At 41.5% G+C, this 16,555-nt stretch overlaps 1 protein-coding gene across 1 annotated transcript in view; it reads left to right on the top strand.

Annotated features, from left to right (window-relative positions):
* Positions 1 to 3,490: 3,490 nt before the first annotated feature.
* The window catches only part of ELL2 (elongation factor for RNA polymerase II 2), a 46,240-nt gene continuing 33,175 nt past the window's right edge, over positions 3,491 to 16,555 (top strand). Inside the window, exon 1 of the mRNA XM_060761810.2 lies at positions 3,491 to 3,752. Within this exon, the coding sequence (XP_060617793.1) occupies positions 3,621 to 3,752 (132 nt within the window). The 5' untranslated portion in view covers positions 3,491 to 3,620. The remainder of the gene's footprint in view (positions 3,753 to 16,555) is intronic.

The following is a 16,555-nucleotide window of genomic DNA, read 5'->3' on the forward strand; positions in this document are numbered from 1 at the left end:
CCCCCCCCCAATAAAAGATAGTAACTTATAGTTTTGCTAAGGACAAGGACACCAGGCTGGATAATAAGGGTTAAGCCTTGATCAATTTGCCAAGACACTAACAACAACAAGGACCCTTCCCATGTTAGATAGTGTGTACATTTAATCAAGGTTTTATGCCCTATGTTTCATATATAGCAGAAGGTAACGCATTTATTACTGAGAAACCACCTCCCTTTACACTTATGTACTCTCTTGAACTTCTATGGGACTTTTTTCCCTTCTGAAGGGCTCTTAGAAACTTTTCGAAAACTTTTCAAGCCCCCTATGAATGACATTTTCCTGACCCTTCTGTCTAATTCCCTTTTATTAAAAAATGTATAAAAAATATAAGAAGCCACTCTCAGTGACCCTGGAAGGAGGAAATCTCCTGTTTGAAAAGAACTTTGTCAAAAGACATATTTGCATGGACAATACAATGGGCTTTGACCCTGGGGTTCAGAGTTTGGCCCCCCAGCGGAAGGTGCCCACTTGGCAGGATTGATCATATCTCAACAAGACAAAGTGCCTTCGGAAAGCCACAATTTGCCCGATCTGTTCTCTCAGTTATCTTCCATCCACCAAAACTACAGCCAGGATTACCCCATTGTCTCCATATCTCAGTTCAAGAAAAATCCAGATTCTGGCCATCTCGCCAGACATCAACATTGATTGCCACCCCTCAAGACAATAGGCTGGTCAGCTAGAAGGCCACCTGAGGACTTGCCAACCACATAGACACCACATATTTCCATAATCCATTCCAGTTCTCATTGTTTCCCTCTCGTCCCACCTCCTTCTCTCCTGATTGGCCAGGAGGCCGAAGTGGCGTGAGCTCACCCATTGGTTAAGGCGCTCAGGAGGCGGACAAGCCTCCTCCCAGCTGTAGAGCGCCAACCAATCAGACAGATCTGTATATGTATAAAAAGGCTTTATTTTGTATTGAGTGCATGCTTGCCTGATGAAATATCGCGGCTTTGCATCCTTTCCAGCTGGATTGCAATAAACAACTCAGCGGCTTTTCTTCAACTTGGTGACACCTTTTATTGGGAAAACTCATGGAAAATATTGGGTGCATCTTCTGTCTCACCAGGGCAACAAACTCTTTGATGAGTTTGATAGGTCTCTGCCTCCTGGCAAAGACCCCTAAATTTTTGCTTGATATCACGGGGACATGAGAGAAGCCTCCCATTTGTTGTTGTTCATTCGTTCAGTCATTTCCGACCCTTCGTGACCTCACGGACCAGCCCACGCCAAAGCTCCCTGTCGGCCGTCACCATCCCTAGCTCCTTCAAGGTCATTTCAAGGATGCTATCCATCCATCTTGCCCTTGGTTGGCCCCACTTCCTTTTTCCTTCCATTTTCCCCAGCATCATTGTCTTCTCTAAGCTTTCCTTTCTTCTCATGATGTGGCCGAAGTACTTCATCTTTGCCTCTACTATCCTTTCCTCCAATGAGCAGTCAGGCTTTATTTCCTGAAGTATGAACTGGTTGGATCTTCTTGCAGTCCAAGGCACTCTCAGAACTTTCCTCCAACACCACAGTTCAGAAGCATCTATCTTCCTTCGCTCAGCCTTCCCTATCATCCAGCTCTCACATCCGTAGGTGACTACGGGGAATACCATTGCTTTAACTATGAAGTGTGATGTCTCTACTCTTCACTATTTTATCAAGATTGGACATTGCTTTTCTCCCAAGAAGTAAGTGCCTCCTGATTTCCTGGCTGCAGTCTGCGTCTGCAGTAATCTTTGCACCTAGAAATACAAAGTCTGTCACTGCCTCCATGTTTTCTCCCTCTATTTGCCAGTTATCAATCATTCTTGTTGCCATAATCTTGGGGTTTTTTATGTTTAGCTGCAACCCAGCTTTTGCGCTTTCTTCTTTCACTTTGATTAGAAGGCTCCTCAGCTCCTCCTCGCTTTTGGCCATCAAAGTGGTATCATCTGCATATCTAAAGTTGTTAATGTTTCTTCCAGCAATTTTTACCCCAGCCTTGCATATTGTACTATGCTAATAATTTAATATATTGTATGTACATATATCTTGTAAGCAGCTCTGAATCCCCTTTGAGGTGAGCAGGGCAGCATATAAATGTCATAAATAAATAAATAAAACATCAAACATCCAGACATCCCCTGGGCAATTGGCAGACGGCCAAGTCTCTCACACTAGAAGCGACTTACAGTTTCTCAAGTCGCTCCTGACATGAAACAAAAAAAATGTGCACGGGCCTGATCGAATGGAAAGGCATGAGGGGGGAAAGTACATGGCCTGCTACCCTTTGCACATAACAAGAAATCTCTTGACAGGGTTGTTGTAAGTTTACCGGGCTGTATGGTCATTTTCCAGTGCATTCTCTCCTGACGTTTCACCTGCATCTATGGCAGACATCCTCAGAGGTTGTGAGGGCTGTTGGAAATCAGGCAAGTGGGGTTTATTTATCTGTGGAATGTCCAGGGTGGGAGAAAGAACTCTTGTCTGTTGGAGGCAAGTGTGAATGTTGCACCTTAATTGGTACTGAATGGCCTTGCAGCTTCAAAGCCTGGCTGCTTCCTGCCTGGCAGAATCCTTTGCTGGAAGGTGTTAGCTGGGCCAGATTGTTTCCTATCTGGAATTTCTGTTTCAATTGGTCTCTTGACTTTGGCCACCTTGATTGGTACTGAATGGCCTTGCAGCTTCAAAGCCTGGCTGCTTCCTGCCTGGCAGAATCCTTTGCTGGAAGGTGTTACCTGGGCCAGATTGTTTCCTATCTGGAATTTCTGTTTCAATTGGTCTCTTGACTTTGGCCACCTTGATTGGTACTGAATGGCCTTAAGCTTCAAAGCCTGGCTGCTTCCTGCCTGGCAGAATCCTTTGTTGGAAGGTGTTAGCTGGGCCAGATTGTTTCCTATCTGGAATTTCTGTTTCAATTGGTCTCTTGACTTTCTCAAAAACTCGGGCCCTCCACTCAGATGAAACCCTGTGCCTCCTCTTCCTCCTCTTAAGAGATCCAGACGTCACCACGACGCTTATCCCACATTAGGGGATTAGGGGAAAGGGGGAATTAAAACAAACAAACCAACCGCTGGATGGTGACAGAAAAGGCACGGAAAAAACAGTGATGCCGGCCAGGCGAGCCAGGGGAGCGGGAGGCAGGCGGCGTGGAGGAAGGGACATAATGGCTCCACAGGTGACTCAGTCCCGAGCGTCAATAATGATTAAAGCCCGTCTGTGTTGACGTCAGAGTGTGGCCACGCCCCCTCCCCAGCGGCTGCTGACCTCAGCCAGGCCGTTTCCGCGTGGCCCCCTCGCCTGGAACCCCAACGCCCAATGGGGGAGAGGGGGCGGGGCTCGGGGGCGCGCGCCTGTCGCGTGGGGAGGGAGCGAGAGGGCGTGGCTAGCTGGGTGAGGCTGGGGAGTGCGCGGGGCGGGGCCAAGCAGGAGGGAGGCAGCGCGAGGGCGGCCGTTGGGGCCGAGGGGGCGTCTGCGCCTGCGCGCTGGCGGGTGCGTCAGCGGCAGGATGGCTGTTGCTGCTGGGTCGGCGGCAGGAGCGGCAGCAGCAGCCTCCGGTGGCTTCGCGGCCCCGGCGGTGGCGGCTGTGGGACGGGAGGCGGGGGCGTAAGATGGCGGCGCTGCGGGAAGGGGGTCGGTACGGCGTGTCCTGCGGCAGGGTCACCCAAGACAACCTCACGGTGCTGCATGTCAAGCTCACCGAGACCGCCTTCCGAGCGCTGGAGAGTTACCAGGGGAGCAAGGTGAGGAGGAAGGGGCACCTTTTTGTCCCTCGCGGGTCGCCGTCAAGGAACCGAGCTCGGATGGGGGGAGGAGGGGGACATAAAGTCTCAGAGTGCGTTTCGGCCGGGGAAAAAGAACAGGAAAGGGGTCAGGAGTTCTTGAAAAATGGAGGGACGCCGATCCTCGGGCAGGAACGGAGCCCAACTTGCCCCACGCTTGGCCACCGGAGTCCGACGGAGGCGAATGACTGGTTTCCTGTCGAATCATAGAGTTGGAAGACACCCCAAGGGCTATCCAGTCCCACCCCGGATTGCCACACAATCTAAGCACTCCAGGCAGATGGCCATCCAGCCTCTGCTTTGAAAAAACCCCAGAGGATGAGACTATGGGTCCTTCCACACAGCCTTATATCCCAGAATATCAAGACAGAAAATTCCACAATATCTGCTTTGAACTGGGTTATCTGAGTCCACAATCAGATAATGTGGGATTGCTTGCCTTGATGTTCTGGGATATAGGGCTGTGTGGAAGGGCCCATAGTTTCATCCTCTTGGGCTACTCTCAAATAGTTTTTGTTTTCCTGTCAGGAGTTTTTCCCCCTAATGTTTAAATTTATATTAATTGTATTGTATTGATTTTTTGTTATTGCTTTTGTTTATTGATGTACTGTGGGCTTGCCTTCATGTAAGCCACGCCGAGTCCCTTGGGGAGATGGTAGTGGGGTATAAATAAAGTTTTATTATTATTATTATTATTATTATTATTATTCTGTTGTTTGAATCCATTGCTCCATCGAGAACAAGGTTCTCAATGTGACATCCTTCCAGATGCTGCAAGTCGCATAATGCCAAGTTTTTAAAACTCTGTCTTTTAAACTACATGTTAACTGTACCCTCAACTCGCTTATGACGTGATAAATATCCTTCCAGATATTTAAACATGGCTAGGGTTGTCCCCTTCTCTCAGCCTTCGTTTGTTTCTCTAAGGGCTCTTCCACACAGCCCTATATCCCACAATATCAAGGCAGAAAATCATACATCATCGGAGTGTGGACTCAGATAACCCAGTTCAAGCAGATATTGTGGGATTTTCTGCCTTGATATTCTGGGATATAGGGCTGTGTGAAAGGGCCCTTTGCTAAACATGCCCAGCTTCCTAAGCCGTCCCTTATAGAGCTTAGTTTCCAAACCTTCGACAGTCTCTGGACAAGTTCCAGCTTGTCCTCCCTGAATTGTGGTGCCTAGAACTGGGCACAGGATTCCAGGTGAAGTCTGACCCAAGAAGAATAGAGTGGGGCTATTGCCTCTCTTGATCTCAACAATATATTTCTATTTCTACTGCCTTGGCTTTTGTCAATGTTGCTGCTGTTGTCTAGGGTTCAGCTCAAGGTCTCCAGAGACTCCTAAATCACTTTTCACATTCCCTGGCAGGACTCCCCTGAGTTACTTTTTCTCCCTTACTCCATATGGTTGAGACATGTCAGGCTGGGGGGGGGGGGGGGGGAGGAGTGTCTTTTTAATACGAATTTAATACTATTTTTTTTCACCCTTCCGCCCATAGCTCCCCTCCCCCTCCCCTTTTCAATCAGTTGCAAACAAGTTTTGTGGGGTAGAAGAAGCCCCTCGCCCAATTTGCTTCTGTCTCCTCAGGGAGGAGCCCTAACCTAAGAGGAGGGGGAGGGCGGCTGGTGCTGATATTTTTTTAATGGCATTTACACAAGAAAGTCATTTTTCTTGGTGCTGGTGCCAGCTAGTGCCTCTGGAGCTGGCCGTGACCGGAGCCAGCCGTTCCCAGATGAGGCAAATTCTGCTGAGCTGTCATTTATTTATGGGCTTAGTTCTTCTCCCTTGCTGCTCTCTCTCTCACACACACTCTCACTCTGGGATTGTATGTGAGCTGGACACACACACACACACACACACACACACACGACTGAGTTGTATGTGTCTGGGGGGAGGGGGAAGGGGAGGTGTCAACTTTTCTGGCTTTTGTTTTTTTCCTGAAAGTTGGATTTAACTTGAGTTTTTAAGCGACAATGGCAACTATGACAGATTTATTGCACATCTTTATAAGGCTGTCAGGAAAACTGTTTTTCTTCCACCCAACTTTAGTCTTGGATAGTCCCACCCCTACCCCTTTGCCTTCTCTTCCCATCCCTACCAGATGTCCTGTAAGAAATTGTGTTAGGGCTTCTTCTAGAGATTGTAGTGGTGTTTTTCAACATAATATGAATTAATGTAAACTCTTTTAAACATTTTAATGTATTTATAAAATTTGAAAACAATAAACAGTAGGACAAAACTTGTTAAATCTTGGATATATTGGTCAAGGAAGGATACATGAGAGTGCAGAAGAATGCAGTGGGATTTGTTTTTTTTACCATTTTCCTTATTGTTGCATTTCAGTGGAAACTTGAGCCTTAGGTTGTGTTTGTTCAAGGCATGTTAAAAGTGGCTGTGTCCTGTTCTGAGTCCTGGCAAAGGAGGATTAAGGCTCTAATTAGCTGGTGTCTTAATGTGGAATTTCAAGTTTAATTTTGCTTCCCTTTTGACCTAAGCTCTTTTTGTTAATTTGATTTTCTCTGCTGTTGTTAGAAATCTTGAAGAATTGCTGTTTTAAGGTAACAACCCATCGTTTTGTACACTAGCAGGCTTTTCTTCAAAAGGCTTTCCTTGGAATGGTTCAAGAAGCTGTCGATAAGACAGGAACATACTCAGACCAGACAGAATTTAAATAACAGGTTGACAAACAGCAGACACTCTCCTTGGTCACAGCATTGCTTCCCCTGTGCCCTTTTTCATGCAGAAAGATGACTCAGACATGGTTTTCCCAGAATTGACCTCCAAATTGTGCCTTTTCCTATGACTAATGGTTGCTTTTCATAATAACTGGGTAAAGCTAAAAGAGAGTTCTAGTCTTTCTGGCCTAACTTTGCATTTCTGTTAGATATTCAACAGAGTATAGCCATTCTGCATTTTGTACTGCATAATTATGTAGTACACCAGCTCTTTCTCTTGTAAAACCTGCGCGGAAATCATTACCTTGGCCAAAGATCCTTAGAAATCAACATGAAATTTTAGCTTTCCACTGCATATGGTTGTTGAGATGTGAAATTGCAGCTCTTGCTTGGTTTTTAAAAGGACATACATTTTGAGTCAAAATGCTCAACAAAGACAAGTGATCACTAAAGTTTAAATAAATTATTAGCAATAGTTTCCCCCCCCCCTCTATATATACATACACATACACTCTTAAACACATACAAAACCTAGGTTAAACGGAATGCAATTATGGTGCTTAATAGAGTCTTGAATCTATGAGTTAAAACTTCACAAAAATTCCTGTGCTGCAGCAACATTGCTTATTGACACGTTTGTGAAGGTTTAAAATGCTCATTTTTAAATATTGTGCTTTTCCTGCATGGTAGGGGTGGGGGCTGGACTAGATGGCCCATGTGGTGGTATCTTCCAACTCTATTATTCTGTGTTTTTATGAACTACATATTGACTTTTTGGATCACTCAGTTGTACAAAATCATGTTGTCTGAAGCTGCAATAATTTACATAGAAATTTCAGATAAAATTTACTGCATATAAAATGTAACTTCCTCCCGCAAAATAATTTAATTTAGAGTTTTATTGTATAGTATCTTATAAGAGTTACATTTTTACGTTGTATTTGTGTGTACATTTATATTTACCTCCATGCATTTGTACATGTGCATGCATATATATGTATATACCCATCTAATGTACCCTAAAACTAATGGTGCTATTAGCATGATATTTTAAAGTTTGTACCGTTCTTAATTTGAGAGCTTTTAAAAATAAATGTGTCTTAGAGGAAAAGTAATTGTGATTGCTAAAGAAAATCAAATGTCGTCATCTTGAAAGGAAGAGGTTATCAGAAAACATGATTTAGAACTTAGAATGGCATAAACTGTACCATGTTTGCAGTCCTTTCTACACTTGGCAACCAATCCTATGGAAATTGCTGGAGTTCTCTTCTGCACAAGCATATTATTTCTCATTATTTAATATATCTTGCATATAAATGCATGAAATTGTAATGTAATTTCAAGTATCTCTCTGTGGGATAAATAACTGCCTGAACTGAATGAGATACTTAAAATGTCCAATATCACTGCTATTTTCTTTGTGTCATAAGGTGCCCTTGAATGCAAAGTGAGTTCTCAAATGAAAAGAACTTGCACATCATTTGAACAATTACTTATGGCATCTTTAATTAGCTCTAAAAAGTGACATATTTGTTTTGAGAGAATTGAACTTTTTGCATTAGCAATCTGCATCAGCCTTTTTATTGGCAATCTTCCTAATTTCAGCAGGAAAATATATTTAATCAAGTAGGGAACTAGAAGGCACAGAGAATGATTTTTTTAAGTATGATTGGAACAGGAGCTGACTTGATACTATTGAAGTGAGAAATACATGAATGATTTCCTGTGTATTAATGAAAGAATAACAAAAGACCATATGGACACTGGAGCTATACATTTGCTGTAGTTGTAGGTTAAATGTTATTAATACCTATGACCTAGAATAAGTATATGTTTGCAAAAGCATCAGGTATTGACAGCATCAATAATGCTTTGAGTTCCTCTGTAAACTTAATTCATACTGCTCCAGTGATTTAAGAAACAGTATTTTTCCAGTGTTTATAGCCGTAAAGTTAATGCCAATGAGAACCTCTCACTTCGTAATAAATTAATCATTTATAAATACTATAAACATTTCTGGCAAATACTTCCCTCATTTCCTGGAGAAAGTGTTGTGGCCTCTGCTGTGCCCCCCCCCCCCCCCCACACACACACACACATGAACCACTCTAGAGGCTTCTAATATTACCATCAGGGCATAATTTGAACCGGAATACAATGTACTGTTATATCACCTATATGATAAAACTGTTTATGGTACAAACATACTTCAGACCTTTTGTATTATTTGATTTTTGACGTCTATCATTTATTCTTTAAAACATCTGAGAATTAAAATGAAAATTATTTTCTTCCCTTAGCCATTCTAGTAATTTCAGGATATTTTCATACCATGGGAGTGGGGGTGCCTCTATCAACCACACTGATTCCATATCTCCATTTAAGCAGATACTGGTATTGTTCTAAATAAGACCTCCTCTTAACGTTGATATCACGACTAATACTGATCAATCTGAAGAGTGAAAACCAGATTTTAATGTGAACATAAATAGCCAGTCAGAATTTAGTGGCTAACGCAGATATTTATAGTTTTTTTTCTGATTCTTGTACTGATCTCTTGACTGTCACTATGTGCTACAGAATTTTCTTTAATTATGCCTACTCCTATATGGATATGGCAGACAGACATATGGTGTATGGAATCCTTAATACATAACAATTAGTACTACCCTCTTATCCATGTATGTTTCACAGAGACACTGACATTCTTGAAAAGGTATCCAAAGGCAATTTTGTAAAGTTAAAGATAAACAGCTTCAAAGATTGTCACCATCGATACTCACTTGTGTCCAAGTATGATGGCCTTCAGATGATGGTAGAGCCATATTCTTGATCCACATGTTATTCCACAGTGAAGATACCAATTTCCAAGTGGAAGGCAGTCCCGGTCAGGGTTGGCTTGATGCGCCTTCCTCTTAACATGTTTCTCCCTTTTTTGACCTCCATTTGTGCCTCTTTGAATTCTATAACACTATTGACCACAGCTGATCTCCAGTTAGAACGCTCAAGGGCCAGAGCTTCTCAGTAGGTTCAAAGGCAATCTGGACAAGATTCAGGTACTGTGGAGGGCTAATCCCTCTGAAAGAATGCTGGTGGTCTCAGATGAGTTTGTAGTCTCCCTGAAGGACTAAATACACGCCTTGAAAAATTTCCTAAATTCAGTGCTGTGTTTGAAAACTCAAGTAGCAATCAGCTCCTGTTACCAGCTTAGGGTCATTGCTGGGTTACCAGCAAATAATAATAATAATACTTTATTTATTCCCCGCTACCATCTCCCCAAGGGACTCTGTGCGCTTACATGAGGCCAAGCCCACAGTACATCAATAACAAAAGCAATAACAAAAACAATCAATACAATACAATTAATATAAATCACAAAAACAATAACACACAAGCATTTAAAAACCTATGGCTGGGCCAAATGTAATAGTTTAAAAAATTTAAAAATAATAACTCTGGGCATGAACAAGGTAGGATATAATTGGTATAGGGTTTTCAAAGATTTTCACATCTGGTGTGGTTCCATATAAGGGAAAACTCTGGTCTGACCCCGGTTTAAAAAACCTGGGTGAAGCCAGACTTCTGTCCCCACACTGGTTAAAAAAAAAAAAACCATGCTTTTCTGGGGGAGAGGTGTCCAACCATTCCCCCCTCCCCTTTTCCTGGCTCATTATTTCTATGTGCCAGGAGAGGCCTGGCAACAGGAAAATGCTGATTGGGTAAAATATTTTTTTCTTTTTAAGGCTTTTAAAAGGGAGATTGGGATGGAGAGGGGGCTGTCTTGGGTTTTTCGGGCTCCAGGAGTCCTGAAATCCCAAGACAACTGTGTGGATTGCAACCGGAAGTCATGCAACATGTTTTCTGGGCCCAATCCACACAGTGCCTACAGCTGGAAAGACCTAAGACTTTTGAAAGACTCGAATGTTTCCAGCTGTCAAATTACTTCAGCACAAAGCAAGGTTTTCCTGCTTTGTGCCCAAGGAATTCGTTTTTACTTGCGCTATCGTTTGGCTGCCCCACGTAAAAACGTGGGAGGTTGCACGTTTTCCACCATGTGTGGATGTGCCCCTAGACATTGCCTTTGTTACTCATGCACCGATCACATCTAGACTACAATAGCGCCATGCACCTTGCTCTGGATTCTTTTGAAAAAGGTCCAGGTATTTCAACAAATTCAGAACATGGTTGCCATGATATTGACTAGGATCAGACTATGATGTAGTTTTTCTAGAAGTTAATAACATTTGGAAAGATAGGTATTTTCCACCCTGGAGCCATCAATCAAACCCAGTTGTAATGGTTGCTGATATATATAAAATGGAAGTGCTGTTTTGGACCTTTAAAGTTCCAAATGATGTGGATCAAGTTATAAATGGCTAACCACACCTGTATGAACTTGCCTTTACATTCCATTTAGTAGTGGAAATGATAGACTAAGTTGCCTTAACAGTACATCTAAAAATATACCAAGAGCTTTACAAAAGATAATACAGATAGGCCTCTTCTCAAAGCAGCTTACAATCTAAAAATAAATAGGTAACAGAACAGGAAAATTCAGCAAATAGAGGAAGAAAGCAAGTACATATACACTAAAGATATACTGTTTTATTTGCTCAAATGTCTTTGCTTCTGACAAGCTTATTTCATTTTGCAGACTTCCACAAATTAAAAACAATAAAATAATTAAAACTCTGTCACTGAAGCTATACAATATGCAAATACTTTGCGTATTTTAAATTATTTTGTTCTGCATAGTTGGATATAATAGTTGGAAATAATAGGTTAAAATTTGTATTTTTAAAAAAGCACTCTTAGAATCAAGTATCCACTCAAACTTCTAATCATCTAAATATATAATAAACCCTTGAAACATCAAGTATAATTTCTCCTAGTACAGAATCTAAAGTGTTTAATAGTTTGAGTTACATGCAATTAAAATTGATGATTCATAAATTAAACAATTATATTAAAACATTAATTTAGAACAGTTTTCAAAAAGAGGATTAATGATTATATTATAATGTATTATAATGATGAAAATACAAAGAATGCACCACAATTGAATGCAAAATTCAGTTATCACTCAAAAGCCTGGATGAACATAAATTTCTTCACCTGACTTTGCAGAGAAAGCAGAGCTATCTTCTTGTGAGGAGAAATTCCACTCTTTGAGAATTGCCACCAAGATTTTTTGAAATATGCTTTTCTCCTTTCCATGAATCACAATAACAATTGTTCACTTTTTCTTTATAAAATATATTACCCTATTTTCTGTTTTTTCCTGGAAATTTGGGAAATGTAATATTAGACTAATACATATAAAATACCCCATAAAAATAAGGTTAAAGCAACCGCAAATGTCATTAGACCCTCCCCCCCAAAAAGAACCCTAATACAAAGTCTAGCTCTCTCCCATGATAAAAATGTTTTTCTTTGTGACAAATATTGTATTATTTTTACCACTGTTAACTGCTTTGAGTCTCTTTGAGAGAGAGAAAGATGGTATATAAATATACTACTACCAATAATAATATATTTCATATGCTTATATGTGAGCATTTCCAAAGTCCACAGTTTACACAAGCTATTTCTTTCCACTCTCATTGCAACAACAACCTCACATTGATATTAAATGTCAGGAGGATTGTGTAGTGGGCATGAGGTCTGTAATGGATAGGTGTGAGACATTTTTGTTGTGTAAGCTTTCTTGCACTCTATCTATACTAAGTACCACTCACCAAGTTTAATGCAAAAATCCATTTCGAGAGCAATCCTGAACTCCAGGAAAGTTTATTGTGGGAAAAGAAAGCTTTGTTGACCTCTCTCTACCATTGTGTTTGCTCTAGCGGCAGGAGTGAAAAGGGGCATATTGAGATAGATTGCCAGAAGCTAATTCAAATGTAACTCTGATCTCCGCTTTAGCATTATGTGAATGGATCCCAGATTTGACACTGCTGTTTTGGTGTAATGTACAAATCCAGATAATCTGGGGTTAGTCATAACTAAGAATGGGTGAACCATTCTTCTTTCTGATAAATATCATATTGAATGTATTTCATTATAAGTGTTTACATTTATATTGCTAATTTTGGAGAAAATATCCAGTCCAGAGGATAGCTGTGCACTAATCTAGAAGAAGGGCAAATTCGATCAATTTGTTTAAAACAAAAACCAAAACAAACTATCGTATATTCCGGCATATAAAACGATTGGGCATGTAAGACAATCCCCAACTTTTCCAGTTAAAATATAGAGTATGGGATATATTTGCCGTATAAGACTACCCCTCTTCCAATGCACACCAAATAAAAATTTAAAAAGCATCAGATTTGATTTCAATATGGTAATTTTCTTATTACTGTACCTCCTTCTCTGCCTCTCAGATCTCGCACATGCGCACCTGTACCACTTCACTGCAGTCTTCAGGAGCGAGATCTGAGAGGCAGAGGAGGAGGTATGGTAATAGGATACAAGGGTGGGCCAGACAGGTAAAAGAGGTGTGTTTGTCTGGGCCCAGAGCCACTCTATCTCTTTTTTCAATACCCTGGGCACCCCGGAAGCCCTCAGTTTGCTCCGCCCTTCACTTACACCTTCCCGGTGAGGCACCCCTTCACCTGACCATCAGGACCACATTAAGTCCACGAATCCTGATGAATGGATTTTCTTCTACCGTACTTGTACAACGTCGTCCTTAATGCTTTCATACAGTCACTATATTCGGCAGGGACATGGCCATTGCTATTTTTGAGCTTCCCCCACCATATACGGCAACCACAGATTCTCCAATCCGATTGGAAATTTCAGCACCCGCTCTATAAGACGACTCCCGCGTATAAGACTACTCCCACATATAAGACGACCCCGCATATAAGACAACCCCTGACTTTTGAGAAGATTTTCTTGGGTTAAAAAGTAGTCTTATACACCAGAATATATGGTATATTTCATTTTAAACTAAGGTCTGATAGGGTCTAATCTTAACTGGGATTTGATAAAATGAGTCAAATTCTACCATGGTATATAGCATGGTTTGTTTCAATAAATACAGTGTAAAGATTATCCACAATTTGTTCATATTTAATTTGGTTTATTGAGAACATAAGAAAATGTTTCTTTTGTCATTGTTGTGATTCTGCTAGGGATGAAGTACTTGAGTCTAATACTCACATACCTAGTGCTAGGTATTGGTTGAATATTATATTTGAGCAGTGAAACACTTGCCGTATGTTATAGCATGCCACAGTGGTGAATTCTTATTTTAGCCAAATGTTGGAATATGCAGTTTGAGCATTTGGGATAATTATTTATTTATTTTATTTATTTATTTACTACTCTTATATACCGCAATTCTCAGCCTACTGGCGACTCATTGCGGTGTACAACATAGAAAAAAGGTGCAGAATACAACATAATATAAAATAATCCACAGTACATAGTTATCACATCATCAAAACATCAAATTACTACAAGATCATTCCGAGTCGTCTCATCATCAAATTCACAATCCGATACCACTTCCGTTGTTCCATTCCTATGGTCAAATCACCAGTCATTGCACTTCTATTCAAAAGCCTTCTTAAACAACCAGGTCTTCAGCTTCCTGCGGAAGATCAACAGGGAGGGGGCTAACCTGATGTCTACGGGAAGGGTGTTCCACAGCCGAGGAGCCACCACCGAGAAGGCCCTATCTCTTGTTCCCGCCAGCCGTACCTGAGACGCAGGCGGGATCGAGAGCAGGGCCTCCCCGGAAGATCTCAAAGTCCTCGTGGGCTCATAGGCCGAGAGGCGGTTAGTTAGGTATCTTGGGCCGGAACCGTTTAGGGCTTTATAGGCCAGTGCCAGCACCTTGAATTGAGCCCGGTAGCAGATCGGCAGCCAGTGGAGCTGGTACAGCAGGGGGGTGGTATGCTCCCTGTGCCCCGCTCCTGTTAGTATCATGGCTGCCGCACGTTGGACCAGTTGGAGCTTCCGGGCCGTCTTCAAGGGCAACCCCACGTAGAGAGCGTTGCAGTAGTCTAAACGGGATGTAACCAGAGCGTGGACTACCGTGGCCAAGTCAGACTTCCCAAGGTACGGGCGCAGCTGGCGCACGAGCCTAAGCTGTGCAAATGCTCCCCTGGTCACCGCCGAGACCTGGGGCTCCAGGCTCAGCGATGAATCCAGGATCACACCCAAGCTGCGAACCTGCGCCTTCAAGGGGAGTGCAACCCCGTCCAGCACAGGCTGTAACCCTATACCCTGTTCGGCCTTGCGACTGACCAGGAGTACCTCTGTCTTGTCTGGATTCAATTTCAATTTGTTTGCCCTCATCCAGACCGCCAGGCCGACCGGTTCAGGACCTCGACAGCCTCCTTAGTAGCAGGTGGAAAGGAGTGACAGAGTTGGACATCATCTGCGTACAGATGACACCGTACCCCGAAACTCCGGATGATCTCACCCAGCGGCTTCATGTAGATATTAAACAACATGGGGGACAGTATAGAGCCCTGAGGAACCCCACACGACAAAGGTTCTAACTTAGCTTCTAACTTAGGAGTTCAGAAGGGAAGGAATGCAAACACGTAGAAAGAAGTTAAAAAGAATCTCTTAAGCTTTTTTGTGTCAAAATCAATCAAAATCAAATAAGGATATATGTATTTGATGTGTTTGTTTCTATTTAAGTATTTAAGTGTTCCCAAGGCATGTATAGCAAATAAAAAGCATACAAAATAAACAAAAATACTCTGTAAAAACAAACTAAAACAATTTCAAAATATTCATACATAAAACAAAATACATACATTATCTGCAGCTCAGAAGTTGAGGTATAAGTTTTATTTATATAAAATACTTAAACAGTGTTTAGCTATAGAGTGTAGCCATTCTTTTGTGCATTACCTTTACTTTTTTAATGGTCTGAAACTGAAAAAGTAAAAGTTACCTTGCATAATTCACCATATAACATATTTTAGAATGAGTTAAGTATGCCCTCTTCTATTATTTTCTGTGTGTGGTGCAAAACATGTTAAAATGTCCTTACAATGAAGCATTTCATTCAACTTTATTGTATTTGGATAATTTCCAGGGTTTCAAATCAGTCATAGATTTTCTTGTAGCAAAACAAATTTACATAGCACTCAGTTTTTAGTTTGGATATATTAAATAAGCATAATTTTATCCTGAGTAGTTAGGACCATACATCCATCAGCTAGGGATGGGACTTCTCAATTTTCCCTCTTCTCGACAGATGTAGATGAAATGATATTGATATTAAAACTATTGGGATTGTTTCTTAAGCATGCAGAAAACTCATTGTTGCATGTTTAAAAACTGCATTTTCAAGAAACTCACAGTTTTGCCCATTAGTGTACAAAATTCAGAAAAAAACAATTGCACTGTTGTAGATTTGCCTTTGAGGATAAGTGTTTCATTTTGTGCAACTTCTTGAGAAGGAAGGACAAAATAGCACAGGAATTGATGGCTTAGATGCCAGGAATTCATAAATAAATGTATACTGTATATGGACGTTTTTGGACTGGTTTTCTCATCTTGCCTGATAGAAGGACAACGATGTTGAACAAAAATCGCCTTCACTTTCCTTTCAACCTTTTGTCTCAGGAACCCCCAAGCAGTGGATTCTCCAGGGTCTGAATCTGTACTCCCCTTCTTTCTTAACCCTACCATATACAGTAAAGTAATGTATAAGGAGAAATTGTAGTCCAAAACTTGACACCCCTATGTTGATTTATCCATGGGTTGGCATTAAGTTATTTATTTATCATAAATAAATAACTTAATGCTGACCCATGGATAAATCAACATGGGCGGCATCAGTTTTCTCTGTGGAGAAAATCTAGAGCTTAGTTCATCCCGGGAGAACTTAAAAGAAGCATGAACCTGCTCTAGTTTCTCTGTCATGGTGTCATTTCTGCCATTTTTTAATGTCTGAGCAGGGATTGCGAGGGCAGTGGTCAAAGGCAGCAGACCCTCAGAGGTGGTGCTGGTGCTTTCAACTCTCCATGAAATTACCCACAACTTATCCATAGGATATGGAAAAATAATGTTGCCCCCAAATTTGTCCTCTGCTTGTATACAAGTATATACTGT

The sequence above is a fragment of the Anolis sagrei genome, chromosome 2 (genome assembly GCF_037176765.1).
Source record: "Anolis sagrei isolate rAnoSag1 chromosome 2, rAnoSag1.mat, whole genome shotgun sequence".
Taxonomy (NCBI): Eukaryota; Metazoa; Chordata; class Lepidosauria; order Squamata; family Dactyloidae; genus Anolis; species Anolis sagrei.